The sequence below is a fragment of the Calliphora vicina genome, chromosome 1 (genome assembly GCF_958450345.1).
Source record: "Calliphora vicina chromosome 1, idCalVici1.1, whole genome shotgun sequence".
Taxonomy (NCBI): Eukaryota; Metazoa; Arthropoda; class Insecta; order Diptera; family Calliphoridae; genus Calliphora; species Calliphora vicina.
Window position 1 is genome coordinate 63,686,864 of NC_088780.1, and position 18,769 is coordinate 63,705,632.

Sequence of the window (18,769 nt, forward strand, 5' to 3'; positions counted from 1 at the left end):
GATTTTTTTCACTAATTTCTTGGTTTTTTTAGTTTTGGTACATAAATAAATTAAATATGTATAAATTAATCGCACAGAATCATAGAAAGAAGAAATTTTACATTAATGACAACTAAACTGACAGCTTATTGCTTAGCAATAATTGCTCAGGCAATCAGTAGAGCAATCATTGCGCAATGGATTGCTACATATAGCAATTTGCGGTCTACACTCGCAAATTTCATTGACGCAATCAAATTTGACAATTGCAGCAATAAATATTGCTACGTGGAGACTTAGGGTTAAAGATATATTTTGTTTCATTAAAAACGAAATAATTGCATAAATAGAAAAAAACACGTCCGTTTAGCTTAACTATACGGAGTGAGTGAGTTTTTTAAAAACAAAAAGCGAGAAATCCACATAGAGAATTTTTCGAGGTGCATTGGACGCTCTTGGTTCTAATGAGGATTGGTATCGTCCCAAATTCGACAATATTGTTTGTTGACGTTCCCATTCCTCCAGAAATGGCCCTCACCGATGAATATGATTTTTTTATGAAAATTAGAATTCTCCTGTACACTCTCATGTTTTCGGCAGATCTTAGTTTTGTCATACTAGCTTTTTTACCCATGGTCTACAAAGTTCTCTATATATGGATGTGTCAGAAGCTAAAATTTTGTTATATTACCATCTAATTAGTTGTGAACTCTTTGAAAATTATTTTATTCTTCTATTATTTAAATATTTGCCATTAAAAAATATGAATCTTATTTGATTTTTTCAGAAGCTATACCAATTAACTCCGCTTAATTAAAGGCATTGGTTTACTCAAGCGAAATTTAATTTTTTTTTTAATTTTCTAAAATTAACCACACACCTGTTTCGTGGGAATCACCACACCACTCTTTTCTCTGTTTAATACCATAAAAATGTATGGTTACAAAAAAAAATTAACAAATAAATTTTAAATTTTATTCAAAATTTTAAATTCTACAATAGAACTACATGAAATAATTAAATTAGCTGCTGTTTGTCCTGATGATTGGTATGAAATTATCAAAAGTAGTAAGAAGAAGTCATTATTTAATGTCATTTAAATGAGTCATAAAGTCTTTAGATCAGCGAAATGCAAACTCACACCACTACAGTTTTTAGATATTGTAGTTGTATGAGTTGAGAATTATTCTCTGGCAAAAACAAAAACAAATAGCTGAAATAATGAAATAAACAAACGTAAAAGCGTAACACAACCTGCTTCTATCAATGCTCATGCGAGACTGACTGTTTTTATACAATGTGTGTGCTTGCGTACATGTGAAAATAAAAACAAGAGAGCTCATTTGAGAGCTCACTGCAGCTCGCTGCTTTAGATCCACAAAACAATTAGAAAATTCCATCACTAGAAGAAAAAAACTAATTCAAGAATTGGAATTGGATAACAATTAAAAAACAATTTCAACACACACGAAGAATTTTTTTCAATGAAAATCAACTGTTATTTGTAAACCGCTGCAGTTATAAAGCATAGAGTAACCTCTACTGTACCCTTCTGGAAGATTAATAACAAAAGATAAAGTATATTAAAATGTATACAACTACAAACATTTTAATAGAAATTACGTCGCACAGTGGGGGAATTAAAAAAAAACTGGAAATAAATCTGCAACTTCTAAACGAATAGCCCGATTTTAATAAAATGTCCCTTGAGTATAAAGAAGGTGTTGATAAGTATAATTTTTGAATTTGGGCTTATAACACCAAGGGGTGGCCGAGCCACAATGCACCATTTTTCGTACTCTATTGCGTGGTCCAGAGCCATCCGAATTAAACCTATTTTATATATAAATTTCAACATTAAAAATTTCAATAAAACTGTAAAATTTAATTAAAAACGATTAATAAATAATATTTTTATTGCATTTTATTTCTTATATCCATATTTTCAAAAAAGTCTTCTATATTTTTTTAATGTTTAAAAATTTTGTACATTAATGGCTTCAAAATACATAACTCACAGTAATTGACTTCATCTTGTAGTGTTCTTCGGTATTTGGTTATGCAGCAGTCAGCAAGGCAGTGCAAAAAATATATTACAAAACGGCAAGATTTTATAATTTTCAGTTTGTTGTTGATTTTGAATCCATAAATTTGACTAGCGGAATATTATATATCAACGTGTATGAAATTATGTCCTCTTTTCAAAACTGTACAAAATTTGTTGTTAATTCAAAAAAAGATATTTCAAGAAAATCGGTAATGAATTGGATCCGTTATTAGCAAAAAAAGCAGTAAAAAAAATAAAATTTTACCTGTATAATATTTGGATAAAGCAATGTTTTTTGTAGATCTCGTCTAGTAGATTTAGTGTTTATAAACCAGTTAACCGAAAAACCGGTTTTTCTTCGAAATTCTGGTTTTTGAGAACCGGTTAATTTAAAATGTTGATTTTCGGTTAATCGGTTTATCCGGTTTTTATCACTCGGTTAAACGGTTTTTAAAATTTGGGACTAAAATTAATAAATCTCATGTTTTTGTGCATTTTTTATATTCATTGTATACACATTATTGGTCTGATTTGAAACCTAAACGGCTGATTTACAATACAAACCTCTTTAGATTAATATTTTTAAGAATTACAATGTTTCAAAATAGTATAGGACGATGAGTTTAATTAAAAATATTTTCAGAATAAATTACACATAATGAAACTATTAAAAATTAAATTCCGCATAAATCTAGAAGTTAAGCTAAATCTTAATAATGATTCATTATAAACTTAGTGATGATTTTACCAAACGTTAAGTTGAACTTGATGTACCCAGCAAAAACTTTACTTACAAATAAGCCGAAAAATAAGGGGAATTTGACGATTCGACTACTTATTTTTCTACTGAAAGAAGTCATTATTTTTGTTCGCGATGTCCCAAAAGTAATCCTTTATATTTTGGCCGGAAATAAGTTGTTTTGTTAGTAGAGTTATTTATAGAATTTTGTATTTGCAAACAAAAAATAAAAAAAAATAAGTCGCAGCCAAGAGTCGAACCATCAACCATCCGTTTGCTAGTCTGTTGTTGTACTCACTACACCACTGCTTAGTTATTTTATTGTGCGTCGAATAATGGTTTTCACTAGGGATGCCAATCCCGATCCCGAAAATCCCGGGATTTTTCGGGATCGGGATTTCCCGAATCCCGGGATTTGTGAAAAAGAATCCCGAGATTTTTCGGGATTAACGAATCCCGGAACATTACAAGATTTTTGATATTTTCAGGAAGATTTGTCAAGCTTCTAAAATACCTAGAAAGCTAAATTTCAGCATACTTATAATTCTAATCTCGCCGAATCTTGTATACCAACCATCAATGGAGACTTGATTAGCATTTATGAATGAATGACTTATATCGAAATTTATGTTAAAATCATTATATACAAATTATTTATTGACAATAAAATATTTTAGACTGGACCTCACAAAAGTTGGTAGAAGGGTTCATTTTCATATACAACTTGTTTATGACCAATTTCATCACGATATTAATTATTATAAGCCAATTTGGACTAGGGACAAATGTAGCCCGATTTCCGCAATACTTTACAGTATAATTTCGGAGTACTTAGAACTTATTTTGTGCACAATTTTTTAAGGATTGGCGCATATTCAACATATTTATGACTGCTCAAACAGTATTCCGGGAGACAATTGTATGGGGCTAGGGGAAATCATGGACCATTTTCAATACCAAACAAACCTTATATTTGTGGATAATTTTTGCCAGCTGGCTTCTTTCGTTTGTGCCCTATCGTGTTTTTAACAGACAGGCCGACATTTTTTGTAATATAATAAAACAATACTTTTTATTTTTATACCCTTCAGCTTCGTGAGAAGGGTATATATAAGTTTGTCATTCCGTTTGTAATTTCTACATTTTTCATTTCCGACCCTATAAAGTATATATATTCTGGATCCTTATAGATAGCGGAGTCGATTAAGCCATGTCCGTCTGTCTGTCTGTCTGTCCGTCTGTCTGTCTGTCTGTCTGTCTGTCTGTCTGTCTGTCTGTTGAAATCAGTTTTCTGAAGACCCCAGATATCTTCGGGATCCAAATCTTCAATAATTCTGTCAGACATGCTTTCGAGAATTTTGCTATTTAAAATCAGCAAAATCGGTCCACAAATGGCTGAGATATGAGGAAAAAACCAAGACAACCTCGATTTTTGACCTATTTTTTTACCTATATCTGGATTACTAAGACATTATATAGACAATATGGATATCTAATGATAGATATTTCAAAGACATTTGAAACGACGTATATAAGACCATAGTAAGTTGGACCTACAATGGGTCAAAATCGGGAAAAAAATTTTGAACCCGAATTTTTTTTTTTTAAAAAAAATTGAAAAAACAAAAAAAAATTTTTTAAATTTGAAAAAAAAAAATTTTAAAATTTAAAAAAAAAAAATTTTAAATAACAATCGAAAAATTTTTTTTTTCCAAAAAATTCAAAACACAACTGGAAAAAAAATTAAATTTTGTTTACCTAAAAATATTTAAAATTTTGAAGTATAATTTGGTGAAGGGTATATAAGATTCGGCACAGCCGAATATAGCACTCTTACTTGTTAATATTAATATAGGGATGGAGCAAACATTTTCGACAGAAATTGTGCAGTTTCAATTGCAAATAACTTTTAAACTTCATTACCAATTTTTACACGATTGGTCTCATAGTAAGGGCAATGTACGCTTTCCTAAAAATCCTCTTGCTATGAATATGGCATATGTACTCAATACAAAAGTTATAAAATTTTCAATTTTGTTATGGATTTATCACGGTTAAATTCATTTTAATTTAATGCATTAGTTTTTGCTTTGTTATATTTTTTCTTATTCATATTAACGAAATAAATAGTTTTTATTGTTGAATTTGATGTTTTTGACGTTTATCTAAAATCCCGAACTCCCGAAAAATCCGGGGATTTACATTTCTAAAATCCCGAATCCCGGGATTTGTAAAACCCAGTCCCGTTAGGCATCCCTAGTTTTCACACAGTAATGCAATATTCTTTTCTGTTTTTCTAAATGTAAACATGCAATAAAACAACTAAGAGTGCTATATTCGGCTGTGCCGAATCTTATATACCCTTCACCAAATTATACTTTAAAATTTTAAATATTATTAGGTAAAAAAAATTTAATTTTTTTTCCAGTTGTTTTTTTCATTTTTTGGAAAAAAAATTTTTTCGATTGTTATTTTAATTTTTTTTAAAAATTTTAAAATTTTTTGTTTTTTTAAATTTAAATTTTTTTTTATGTTTTTTCATTTTTTTTTTTTTTAAAAAAAATTCGGGTTAAAATTTTTTTTTCCGATTTTGACCCATTGTAGGTCCAACTTACTATGGTCTCATATACGTCGTTGCAAATGTCTTTGAAATATCTATCATTGGATATCAATATTGTCTATATTAATGTCTTAGTAATCCAGATATAGGTCAAAAATCGAGGTTGTCTTGGTTTTTTCCTCATATCTCAGGCATTTGTTTACCGATTTTGCTGATTTTAAATAGCAAAATTCTCGAAAGCATGTCCGACAGAATTATTGAAGATTTGGATCCCGAAGATATCTGGGGTCTTCAGAAAATTGATTTCAACAGACAGGCGGACCGACAGACGGACATGGCTTAATCGACTCCGCTATCTATAAGGATCCAGAATATATATACTTTATAGGGTCGGAAATGAAAAATGTAGAAATTACAAACTGAATGACAAACTTATATATACCCTTCTCACGATGGTGAAGGGTATAAAAATGGGCAAATTGAAAGAAAGTAACAGTTTTTTTGTTTTGTTTATTTTATAGTAAAGTCTAAAAAACAAAAAAAAAAAAAGTATACTTAAAAAGTAAGTTATTAAAAAAGACATTACTTAACTTTGTAAGCGAAGTTTTTGCTGGGTACATACCTTCTTTCAATCAATTTGACTTCATTAGTGTGTTTTTTTTTAAATCAAATTTTGTATTAAAACATTGTTAAAATTTAAAATTTTTTATGAATATGGGGGTTAGTAACATATTTATAATCAATTCCATTTGACTGAGATAATAATTTTGAAATTTTTACAAAATTAAATGGACTTAGCACTTTTGTATATTTATAGTTATTTAATATTAACCATTCCTGACTACTAAAAACTACAAATTTTAAAGCTGTATATGCTTCATTTGACATTTTATGTTTTCTAAATGACGGTTAATCGGTTTTTTCGATATCGGTTAATCGAAAAACCGGTTTTCTAAAAAAGCCCAATTTTCGGTTAACCGACAAACCGATTTTTTAAAAAAGTCCGGTTTTTATAAAAACTAAGGCCCTAATTTTGTAAATCACGTCACCAAAGTGATGTTTATGTGCAAAGCAAAAACAACATTTCACACATTTTAAAAATTTGTTTTTGTTTTGTGTACACAATTTTCAAATTATGAAAGGCAAATCAACGCTTGAATTTTTGTGCGTTTGTTTGGTTCACAATTTGTACATAAAACAAAAACAAATTTTTGAAATGTGTGAATTGTTGTTTTTGCTTTGCACATAAATATCACTTTGGTGACGTGATTTACAAAATTAGGGCCTAAGTATATTCCACACATATAAAAATCTTCCAAATCAGATTGCAAACAAAAATTTTACATCATTTTTAATTTTTGATATACCCGAGGTGCTCCACTTTGTGGCATTGTGGCTCGGCCCCCCATCGGCCCAAATTCTAAATTAAAACTTATCAACAGTCATGGAAAATCGGGCTATTCGTTTAGAAGTTACAGATTTATTTCCACTTTTTTCAGTTCTCCCACTAAGATTATTTTTAAATGAATTCTTCTTTATTTTTCTTATGTTTATTTTTTCTATTATGTTATACGAATTTATTTTGTGGATTTAGGATATATAGAGAACATATAGCTGGCTATATATCATCCAGCATTCAATATCTTTAATCAGTATCGAAAAGCCGCAAGAATAATAACTGATACTTTTGAAATATTCATAGGGAACTCAATGTACCTGCAATACGCTAAGAGTACTCCAGTTTCAACTTTATAGTAAAAGTCCTAGCAGATAATCTTACTTGTGAAACATAATTAAAATAAATATGTATTTATTTTCAAATATGTATTATGTATTTGTCATATGTATGGTATCTTTTTATGAAGTTTTGAACCTCCACAAAAGTAAAACTAACGCGAAATATAAAGTTTTTTTATTTCGTAAATTAAAAATGAGTAATTTTAATAAGGAATGTTCGTTTTGATATAAATTCAAATAAATATTTAATGTTAATAATGTGTATTTCAGACTTACGTTAGAGTGTTATTGACGCCACTCTACGAAGAGCTAAGCGAGCCCAATAATAATGAGGCATGGCAAATCGATTTAAAATCAATAGCTGAAACCTTTCTATGTAGGGCCGGTTACAAGCCATGCATTGAAGTGGCCCAACGAGCTTTTAAGTTATGGATGGATAGCCCTAACCCAGATGAACAAATTCTGTAGGTATTATCATTATTACAAAATTACACACTTCTTAATACCAAAATTTTTTATTAATAAAATTTTAATTCATTTCAGTGTTCCAAACCAGTTTATTTGTCCTGTTTTCAAGTGGGGTACAATTGATGAATGGGAGTTCGGTTTAGAACGTGTTATTAATTTTCCCAGGACCAGAATACAAAGTGAACGAACGTATTTGTTAAAAACATTAGCTGGATGCCCGGTTCAACCGGAAAAAATCAACCGTATACTAAATATAACGATTTTAGAAGGCAATGCCAATTTTACAGAAAATGATATTTTTCTGATTTTCAACATGTTAACTGGCGGTTCAAGTGGTTACACGACTTTGTTCAATTTTCTCTCTAACAACTGGGACGTCATAAAGCAAAGGTAAATAATTGTGGTCAGGGATTTTTAAAAAGCATAGTATTAATAGAAGACGAAGAATCGAGTTTTGTCGACAACATTTGAATACAAACATTTCATTCAGGAAGTCCGTTATTTTTGCAGATGAAAGCAAATATAACCTGGATTTCTTATACAAGACTTCCTATCAGACCTGAAAAATTCATCTGAAAAAATAACGGACTTCCTGAATGAAATGTCTGTGTTCAATTATTGTCGAAAAAACTCGATTCTTCGTCTTCTATTAACAGCATTTATCAACGGCTTATTTTGGGCACTCCATCCATCAAAATTTGCATCGCGCAGAACCCGTCAAACCTAAATATTTTTCAACCTCATTCTTCAAAATTGGGTTTTTCTTCAACTTTACGGACAATCCATTTCTTATGTGCATTATTAAATATTTTATTTGGCGCAGTTCTACCCTTATCATCTATTCTATTTTCGTGGCGAAACCTTTCTATAATGTGCTGGGCAGTTTAGGAAATAATTGCAACAATTTCAAAAGTTTATCGTTGGATTTTGCACTGTTTCAAATGACGAATAGGGTCTTTTCTTTTCTCAACTGAAGTTTGTTTTCCCATTTTAAAATTTAAAATAAACTTTTTTTTTTTTAAATTCTTTAAAAATGACCTTAGCTTAGCGCCTAAACAGAAAAAAAGAAAAAAAATGCAAATACACTGCATCATTTAAGCTGTGAGCATATCGAGCCCTTAGCGCCAAATTATCGTAAGCGACATTTTAAATTTTTTTTTTTTTTATTGCAAAATTTAAAATGTTATGAACCGACTGATGTTTCAGCGTTTACAGAAAATCAAAATTGTTAATAACTTCAAAATTATAGGAGGTAAGATTTTATCGCAAGTCAATGTTTACATTTTACAGTAAACGAATTTTATCGTAAGCGACACATAGTGGTATAGAAAAAAAGAGGGAAATAAATCTGTAACTTCTAAATGGTTAGATTGGTTTGAATGAAATTTCACATGCGCAAGGAAGAAGTGTTGTCGAGTTCAAGTACTGAACGTGGACCTCATGGGCCCACCAGGGGCGCGAACAAGGCTCCTCAAAGTAGGACACCTCGGCTATATTACATTTTTAAAACGATCCTATTTCTTCGTTTGTGTTCCGATTTCAAAAAAATAAAAAATATAAAATCTTTTCATCGAGCGCTACAAAATACCTAGTCGTAGCTATCAATTATTATCTCTTATAGCTTAGGAGATATTCGCATTTGAAAATTAAATTTTCAACATTTTTACAAAACCTACTCCAGTTTTTTGATAACACGCGTATCCAAATATTTTCCGATTTTCTCCAGTTTTCCTTCATTAGAATAACAACATATGTATGTGTCAAATAGAAAAAGAACTGTTTAAAAAATTTTAAAAAGCCGATTTTTCGCTAATTTTTTGGGAACAAAGAACTTTTTTTCTTTTTATGTTATCGCAAAAAATTTCTAAAAGGATGTATAAGGAATTTATACTTTCTGAAAGCTAAGTTCTCATAATATATTTTAATTGAAAAAAAAAATAAAAATGTTTCTTACCAAGGGGACCTGGTCCATTAAAAAAACACCTATTTTTATACCCTTCAGCTTCGTGAGAAGGGTATATATAAGTTTGTCATTCCGTTTGTAATTTCTACATTTTTCATTTCCGACCCAAAATCCGTCCATAAATAACGGAGATATGAGCAAAAATCCGAGACAACCTCTGAAAATTTCATCAAAAAACACAATGTATTGCATGCTTTGACAAAAAAGCAACAAAACGTGTGGTTGGATGTGCAAGATTTGCCTATTTTATCAAACAATTTAAAAATAAATAAACAAGTAAGAGTGCTATATTCGGCTGTGCCGAATCTTATATACCCTTCACCAAATTATACTTCAAACTTTTAAATATTTTTAGGTAAACAAAATTTAATTTTTTTTCCATTTTTTTATTTTTTGGAAAAAATTTTTTTTCGATTATTTTAATTTTTTTTTTTTATATTTAAAATTTTTTTTTTTAAATTTTAAAATTTTTTTTTTTTTAAATTTAAAAATTTTTTTCAATTTTTTTTTTAAATTTAAAAAAAAATATTTTTTGTTTTTTCAATTTTTTTTTTTTTTTAAAAATTCGGGTTAACATTTTTTTCCCGATTTTGACCCATTGTAGGTCCAACTTACTATGGTCTTATATACGTAGTTGCAAATGTCTTTGAAATATCTATCATTAGATATCCATATTGTCTAAATTAATGTCTTAGTAATCCAGATATAGGTAAAAAATAGGTCAAAAATCGAGGTTGTCTTGGTTTTTTCCTCATATCTCAGCCATTTGTGGACCGATTTTGCTGATTTTAAATAGCAAAATTCTCGAAAGCATGTCTGACAGAATTATTGAAGATTTGGATCCCGAAGATATCTGGGGTCTTCAGAAAACTGATTTCAACAGACAGACGGACAGACAGACAGACAGACGGACATGGCTTAATCGACTCCGCTATCTATAAGGATCCAGAATATATATACTTTATAGGGTCGGAAATGAAAAATGTAGAAATTACAAACGGAATGACAAACTTATATATACCCTTCTCACGAAGGTGAAGGGTATAAAAACTGCTTATTAGCTTATAGTGCATTTACACTTGTAATTTTCAAACTAGTTTATGATCATAAGCTACTTTCATAAACTATACCGTTTACATCAGCATTTTAGACAGTTAAGTGGTTTATTTTTGACAAGTCATATAACAGCGGACTTCAATATAAAAAAAATTATATTACGTACATATATATGTACATATAAACATACTTTTTATTTTCGTTGTCCATATTATATAAAAAAACACTTTTTAATAAATTTTTAAAACTTTTTCTTACAGTTTGGGTTTTTTTAAAAGAAAACTGTGTTTTTATTTTTGAGCAAATGTCAAATGTTACCAGCGTTGCCAGAAAAATGTTGGAAAACAGAGTTGCATTAGCAAAAACTCGTTGTTTGTAACTAGTTTATCTCAAAAGCTAGTTATAAACCTGTTTTTGTTTTGTATAGCCTAGTACTCTGTTCATATCTGCGAAAAACTATGGTTTTTTCATGCCAAAAATTTTACATGCTGGGGCCAAATCACCGCATTCGAAATCGAGTACTTTGTCATCGAAATGTAGTTAAGGTGGATCACGGCAGTCGTTATCGAAACGTATTTACTCGAAGTCGTACTCGATTGGTAATCTCTTATCGAAAAGAAACAAACACTGTCGTTTAGTGGTAAAACTAAACAAATCAACCAAAACAATGAAGTAAAATAATAAATAAATGAAAATATACGTATTTTTCTGATATTTTCTCAAAATAAGTGTAAAAAATATACATATTTTATTTTAAAATTGTAAAATTTTGGGCCACAATTTGTTTTGCATTTTGTTTACGTTTTTCACAACATTACACATGGTACTTTGTGCTAATCAAAGTATGAAACATTCTGAAATTTGTCACTGGCCGATGATGAGGAATACAAAAAAAACATTTGAATCCATTTTTATTAAATGTTTTCTGCATTTTTTTCACAATTTATGACAAATTTATTTATCTTGTTTTCCCTTTTTTGTTTTGTTTTTCTTATTGTCATATGCTTCAGAAATGTAAAAAATAGTAGTAGGTAATATAAATTACGATCGACTACTGTGATCCAAAACATTGCGGCCATCGAAATTTTTTTCTACACGAACGTGCACTCGATATTGAATGCCGTGATTTGCCCCCTGTTTGACAGCTACAGTGAGTGTCACTCAAAATCGTACAACATATTTTTTTTTTAAATATTATGAAATTATACAGGCAATAATAGGTGATTATATAAAAAATTAAAAGTAATTTTATTAATTGGAACAAAAAATATGTATTTCAACAAAAAAGTTAACAAAACCTCAATTCGTTAAAAAAATATTGATGAAAATTAAAGAACATCACAAAATTCATATCTCACTTAAATTCGTACTAAATTCGTATTAAATTATAATTAAAACTTTAAAAATTAAAAAAAATGTTAATATTAAATAATCCTAATACTTTGTAGGATATCATTTGCTATTTTTTAGTGCCTTTACGATTTTAAATGAAGCGTTGATATTCTGGGCACTGACAGTCTTACCCAATTTTTTTATTTGTGGATAAGGGCAATTAAAATTATACCCAATTTTCTGATAGGTAATAATAGCACACACAATATAAAACTAGCATTTTAAAATATTTCCAAAACATCAACTTTCTAAAACTAATGAATAAAATTTGACTACGATGGTGGACTGTAGCTGTTCGTGCGAAACAAGTGCTGCGTATGTTATTTCGTGTGGAAAAATAATGTTTTTACCTATGCTTTTGCTGTGCTATTTAGGGTTTTCATCCCGGGAATTCCCGGTACAAATTTCCCGGGAATTTCGCCAATTTTTCACTACCCGATTCCCGGGATTTTCAGTCGGTAATCCCGAGAATTAAAAACTAACGAAAATACATAGAAAACAAGTTAGAACTCTGTTTTTTTCACCAAAAAACAGTGAAAATTATTATTATTATTATTTATCTGGGGTTTTTCGTATGAAAATTTAAAAAGAGAATTCATTATTTTTTATTGAATCATTATTTCTTATTGAATCATTGTAATTTCTTTAAATTTCTTCTTCAAATCCATAACAAAATAGCTTCTCAAATTTATTAATTGATTAAATTTGTCTTCAATTAAAATCTAGTACAAAAAGGCTTAAGAAAATTTGTTTCAATTAATTTTGTAAATGATTTGGTTTAACAAAAATTTAATCATTCAAAGTTTGAATAAATTCTGTTATTAATTAACTTTAAATTTAATTCAGTTTAAACAAAGGCTTTGGAATGAATCTAAAAAATTAAATATTAGGAATGGATTTATGGAATAAAAGGCTGACATTTTGCAATTACGGATTAAGATTTTAGTGAATTAAGCTCAAATTTTATTAATTAATTCGAAGCTCTGATATTTAATAATTATAACGCTAAGTTTTTATATGAAATTTGGCTATAATATTCCTAATTTACAGTATCATTATATATTTCGGGTACCCGGGAATGTAAAAAAAATTTCCCGATTCCCGGGAATCAAAAAAGGTAGGGAAATTAAAAACCCTAGTTATGTGCCGAAAAGAAATCTGTTATAAGTTGGAAAATTGAAACTGCATCTGCCTTAGTGATCTCTAATAATGCGATAAATAAATAAATAATAATAGTAAGCGATCTATTATTGCCGAGATATAAGCAAAACACTGTAAAAACTACTTTTCACTGTTTGTTGGCGAAAAAAATGAAGTTCTTACTTGTTTTCAATGTATTTTCGTCAGTCTTTAATTCCCGGGATTCCCGACTAAAAATCCCGGGAATCGGGTAGTGAAAAATTGGCAAAATTCCCGGGAAATTTGTACCGGGATAAAAACCCTACACATAACGATCCTTTAAAAAACTTGATCGGATTGGTAACAGACGGTGCTAACGTTATGGCTGGTGACGTTACTTACTAATGAAACTGACTTGTTTTACATTAAGTGCACATGTCACTCACTCCAACTCTGCTCCAGTTATGCATGTAAGTTGTTGCCAAAAAATATTGAGCTTCTTTGTGGTAATATATATAATTATACCCTTCAGCTTCGTGAGAAGGGTATATATAAGTTTGTCATTCCGTTTGTAATTTCTACATTTTTCATTTCCGACCCTATAAAGTATATATATTCTGGATCCTTATAGATAGCGGAGTCGATTAAGCCATGTCTGTCTGTCTGTCTGTCTGTCTGTCTGTCTGTCTGTCTGTCTGTCTGTCTGTCTGTCTGTCTGTCTGTCTGTCTGTCTGTCTGTCTGTCTGTCTGTCCGTCTGTCTGTCTGTCTGTTGAAATCAATTTTCTGAAGGCCCCAGATATCTCCGGGATCCAAATCTTCAACAATTCTGTCAGACATACTTTCGAGAATTTTGCTATTTAAAATCAGCAAAATCCGTCCATAAATAACGGAGATATGAGCAAAAATCCGAGACAACCTCTGAAAATTTCATCAAAAAACACAATGTATTGCATGCTTTGACAAAAAAACAACAAAACGTATGCTTGGATGTGCAAGCTTTGTGTATTTTGTTTTTTTTTGTGTTTTGTTTCTTTTGGCGTTGTTGTTGTTTTTTATACAACTAAAGTTTAGTTTGGTTGTGTGTTGGTTTTTTTGACAAAAAAACAACAAATCGTATGTTTGAATGTGCATGCTTTGCGTATTTTGTTTCTTTTGGCGTTGTTGTTGTTTTTTATACAATTAAACGTATGTTTGGATGTGTGTTGGTTTCATTGCCTTGCGTATTTTGTTTTTGTTTTTTCTTTTGGTGTTCTGTTTCGTTTGGCGTTGTTGTTGTTTTTTGTGTTCTTGATAAATTTAGGATGCTGTACGCTGAAAGTGGGCAATGTACATACATACCTATATACTAATTATAAAAAATAATAATGCATCCACAACAAAGGTGAAGGGTATATAAGATTCGGCATAGCCGAATATAGCACTCTTACTTGTTTTTTCTCTCATAGTCCCAAAAGAAATAACGAGCTTAAAGAATTTCAGGAATACTGTTCTGTAAAATCTCATAAAATATTAGGTGTTTGCCAAACAAGATGGTTATCTTTAGAAGGTGTTATTGCAAGAATTATAGAACAATGGGACAGTTTAAATTGTATTTTATATCACGTTTTTGTTTAATAAAATCAAAACTTATTTTTTATTCTTGACATACATATGTATATGATTTTAAAAAAATGGTAGGTTTAAAACGATTTTGGTAGTTTTTTGACAAAAATTTGGTAGGAATAAGATTTGTTCAGTGGCAACGCTGATTATCATGCACATTGTCGTTGATGATCATATGGGTGACAATGTGGTTAAAGTTGTCATCGACGACTATAAACACGACTTCTCTCTCATGTATTCGTTGATAACAGTTAGATACTGTAGATAAGGCGTATTTAACAAGGTGACAGCAGTTGCGAATTGAAATAAATACAGGCGAATTCACTTATTTTTTATATATAGAGTTTGACATACGGGCGTACGGGCGGATATTTTTATATATGTAGTTTGACATTTGTGCATGCTATTTCTATAATCAGCTGTGCTGCCGATGGCACCTTATTAAATGCACCTTGATACTGTAGCTATGTTCAATAACTAAAAGTTGTTACTAGTTATAGGGGGGTCAGACGGCATGTATTGCTTGTGTATTGGGACATGTATTCGATACATATGGAATTCCATGTGTATGTCAAAATTCACGTTAAAGGGGGGTCAGACGGCATGTATTGCTTGTGTTTTGTGCCATGTATTGGGACATTTTTCCATATGTAAACATATACATACCGTGTGATCCACATGAAACTTTGTGTATGTAAAATACATGTGTATTACTCGTGACATTTTTGGCAATTAGAGCATGTTCTATTTTCGTGTGTATAACAGTGTTGTATTTTCAAATACAACACTGTGTGAGTGCAAAATAAAAAAACAAAACAAAAGCGAGTAAAGAAAAATCATAATAAAATAAGTTTCATTGCATTAAATATATTTATTGTGATTTAAAAATGTTTTAAATAAATATATTGTTAAAAACAATAAACATATAAACTTAGGTTATGTCACATGCAATTACATATGTACGTTTGAACGTGGAAATTATGAATCGTATGTATAATGTGAATTATGACATACACATGGAATTCCATATGTATCGAATACATGTCCCAATACACAAGCAATACATGCCGTCTGACCCCCCCTATTATTATGATTCATAATTTCCACGTTCAAAAGTACATATGTAATTGCATGTGACATAACCTCTATTAGTTTATATGTTTATTGTTTTTAACAATATATTTATTTAAAACATTTTTAAATCACAATAAATATATTTAATGCAATGAAATTTATTTTGTTATGATTTTTCTTTACTATTTTTTGTTTTGTTTTTTTATTTTGTGTTGTATTTCAAAATACAACACTGTTATACACACGAAAATAGAACATGCTCTAATTCAGGGAAAGGCAAAACATGGGAGCCGCGTTTTTCATTTACTCTTCTCTTACACTGCAGCCACACGATCAAGTTTTTCTTGATAGTCTTTTACATATACTGTTTGTCAAAATTTATAAAAATTTAAAGCGGTGACGTAGGCAGCACGCAACTTGAAAACAATTTTAGTACAAATTGGACATAAAAATGTAATCAGCTGTTTTCTTGAATGAAAAATTGAACACCAACTTGAATGTGAAATTGAATGCAAGTTCGTTTCAATTCTTAAAAGTGTGAGTGTATTAGTAAAAAAGTGTGATTGTATTAAAACTTGAAAGGCAAAACTTGATCGTGTAACCCCCAAGTTACGTACGTGTGCACACGCATTGTAGAGAAATAAACAACTTTTAATCAGTCTAGCTTGAGAACTCAAACAAGCAGGTTGTGTATCGTTTTTTATCGCACAATTTAAGAATCAGCGTTGCCAGTGAAAAAAAATATGTCCCAACATTTAAAGATGTATGATGAACAATATGAGATTTTTAATTGGGGAAAAGCGACGAAAGTTTACTGGCAACACCGTTTCGTGGTGAGAGCGGAAAGAGTGTATAACTAATACAATCGTAAAATGCAATAGTATAGGTTGCCTTTCCCTGCTCTAATTGTCAAAAATGTCAGTGTAATACACATGTATTTTACATACACAAAGTTTCATATGGATCACACGGTATGTATATGTTTACATATGGAAAAATGTCCCAATACATGGCACAAAACACAAGCAATACATGTCGTCTGACCCCCCTTTTAGTAACAATTGTTACTGGAAAAGCGTTCATTAATAGGGGGGTCAGACGGCATGTATTGCTTGTGTATTGGGACATGTATTCGATACATATGGAATTCCATGTGTATGTCAAAATTCACGTTATACATGTGATTCATAATTTCCACGTTCAAACGTACATATGTAATTGCATGTGACATAACCTCTATTAGTTTATATGTTTGTTGTTTTTAACAATATATTTATTTAAAACATTTTTAAATCACAATATATATATTTAATGCAATGAAATTTATTTTGTTATGATTTTTCTTTACTCTTTTTTGTTTTGTTTTTTTATTTTGCACTCACACAGTGTTGTATTTCAAAATACAACTCTGTTATACACACGAAAATAGAACATGCTCTAATTGCCAAAAATGTCACGAGTAATACACATGTATTTTACATACACAAAGTTTCATATGGATCACACGGCATGTATATGTTTACATATGGAAAAATGTCCCAATACATGGCACAAAACACAAGCAATACATGCCGTCTGACCCCCCTTTAACTCAAAAACTAGCAAGTAGAGAAAAAATCAAGAGCGTATAAATTTTAGAGAGTGTTCTCTCGTTGCAAACTATTACAAGTTCTATTTTGAACTCGTAATAGTTAGCAGCTTATATTTTATATGTTTTGTGTTATTGTATATATCATTCAGATATTTATATTTCCCGTAAATTAAAGAACAAATTAAGTAATGTAAAGCGCATAGAAGAGCGAACATTTTGATTTTGTTTAAAATTATTTGTGTATAAATGTTGTTAAAACATTGAAATTCAATGAGTCATATTTGTATCTTCATAGTGTTAGGTTATGGGATATCAAATTGTTATCTTCATAATGAAAATCTGGAGATATATTTTATACATCTTCCTGAAGATTTCATCTAGCAATATTACCTTTTTATCTTCTAGAAGTATTATTTCGTATTGCTTTGAAGTATCGCCCTGGCCACACAAGATATCCTTAAGATTTTTTTTCTTCTAAGCTATTTCGAATCATTTACGTCTTATTTTGTCTGTAGGGATGTTTTAATTGTTTAATTATATGATAATGTGTTATATTTTTATGTTGAATTTAATCTAGATTTGAAAACAAAGCGAATCTATGGAATAGTTTGATCGGCTCAGCCACTGGCGTTTTTACAACTAAAGAAGGTCACGATATGGTCCAAAAGCTGTACGATGAACACAAAGAGGAATTTGGCAGTGCTCTGCATATAATTGAAAAGTCATTGAGGAACATAAAAGAAGAAGAAAAATGGAGTGACGAAAATTTACCTGTAATAGAGAGTTGGCTTGATGATTTTTTGGCAAAGAATACACCAACAGAAAATAAATTTTTTGAATAATAAAAATTCTTAACTTTATGTGCTGTTTTTCTATAGCGAATGAGCGTTTTGAGTGGACGTTTTACATGTATTTTGTTTTTGTTACAATAACAAAACACATGTTAAATTTCCACTCAGAGTACTCGTTCGCTATAGAAAAACAGCACATTAATCAATATTAATAAAATTAATGTACACTCAATTTTTGATAAGAAGTTTTACGTTCATTTTATATGAAACACTTGTAGAACAGTAAGTGGACCTTAGACATAAAATGATATACATATGTATGTATTTAATTGTTGTGTAAATATAAAAAAGCAAATTATTTAAAATCTATATACAAATAAATGTACATATTTATATGTCTGTGTATTTGTTTGCTTATTTGTTTGTTTGTTAGTGACTTATAGCGGCCTAAACCACGGGATCGACCCACTTGAAAACAAAAGGCTACTTTTTATTTTGAAATTTCATACAAAGTAAATAGTTATTATGGAATATCTGGTGAACTATAATTGTGAAAGCAGTAAAACTTCGCGGGATTTACTTCGGTACCATTATGCTCAGCGTAACTGATAATGGGCGTGGCACCACCCATACAAAGTAAATATTTATTT

General features: G+C 30.0%; 1 protein-coding gene across 1 annotated transcript in view; it reads left to right on the forward strand.

Annotated features, from left to right (window-relative positions):
- LOC135963152 (aminopeptidase N) overlaps nucleotides 1–18,176 on the forward strand; it is a 153,779-nt gene extending 135,603 nt beyond the window's left edge. Inside the window, exons 10-12 of the mRNA XM_065514926.1 lie at nucleotides 7,333–7,526; nucleotides 7,606–7,920; nucleotides 17,906–18,176. Of these exons, the coding sequence (XP_065370998.1) occupies nucleotides 7,333–7,526; nucleotides 7,606–7,920; nucleotides 17,906–18,170 (774 nt within the window). The 3' untranslated portion in view covers nucleotides 18,171–18,176. The remainder of the gene's footprint in view (nucleotides 1–7,332; nucleotides 7,527–7,605; nucleotides 7,921–17,905) is intronic.
- The last annotated feature ends 593 nt before the right edge of the window (nucleotides 18,177–18,769 follow it).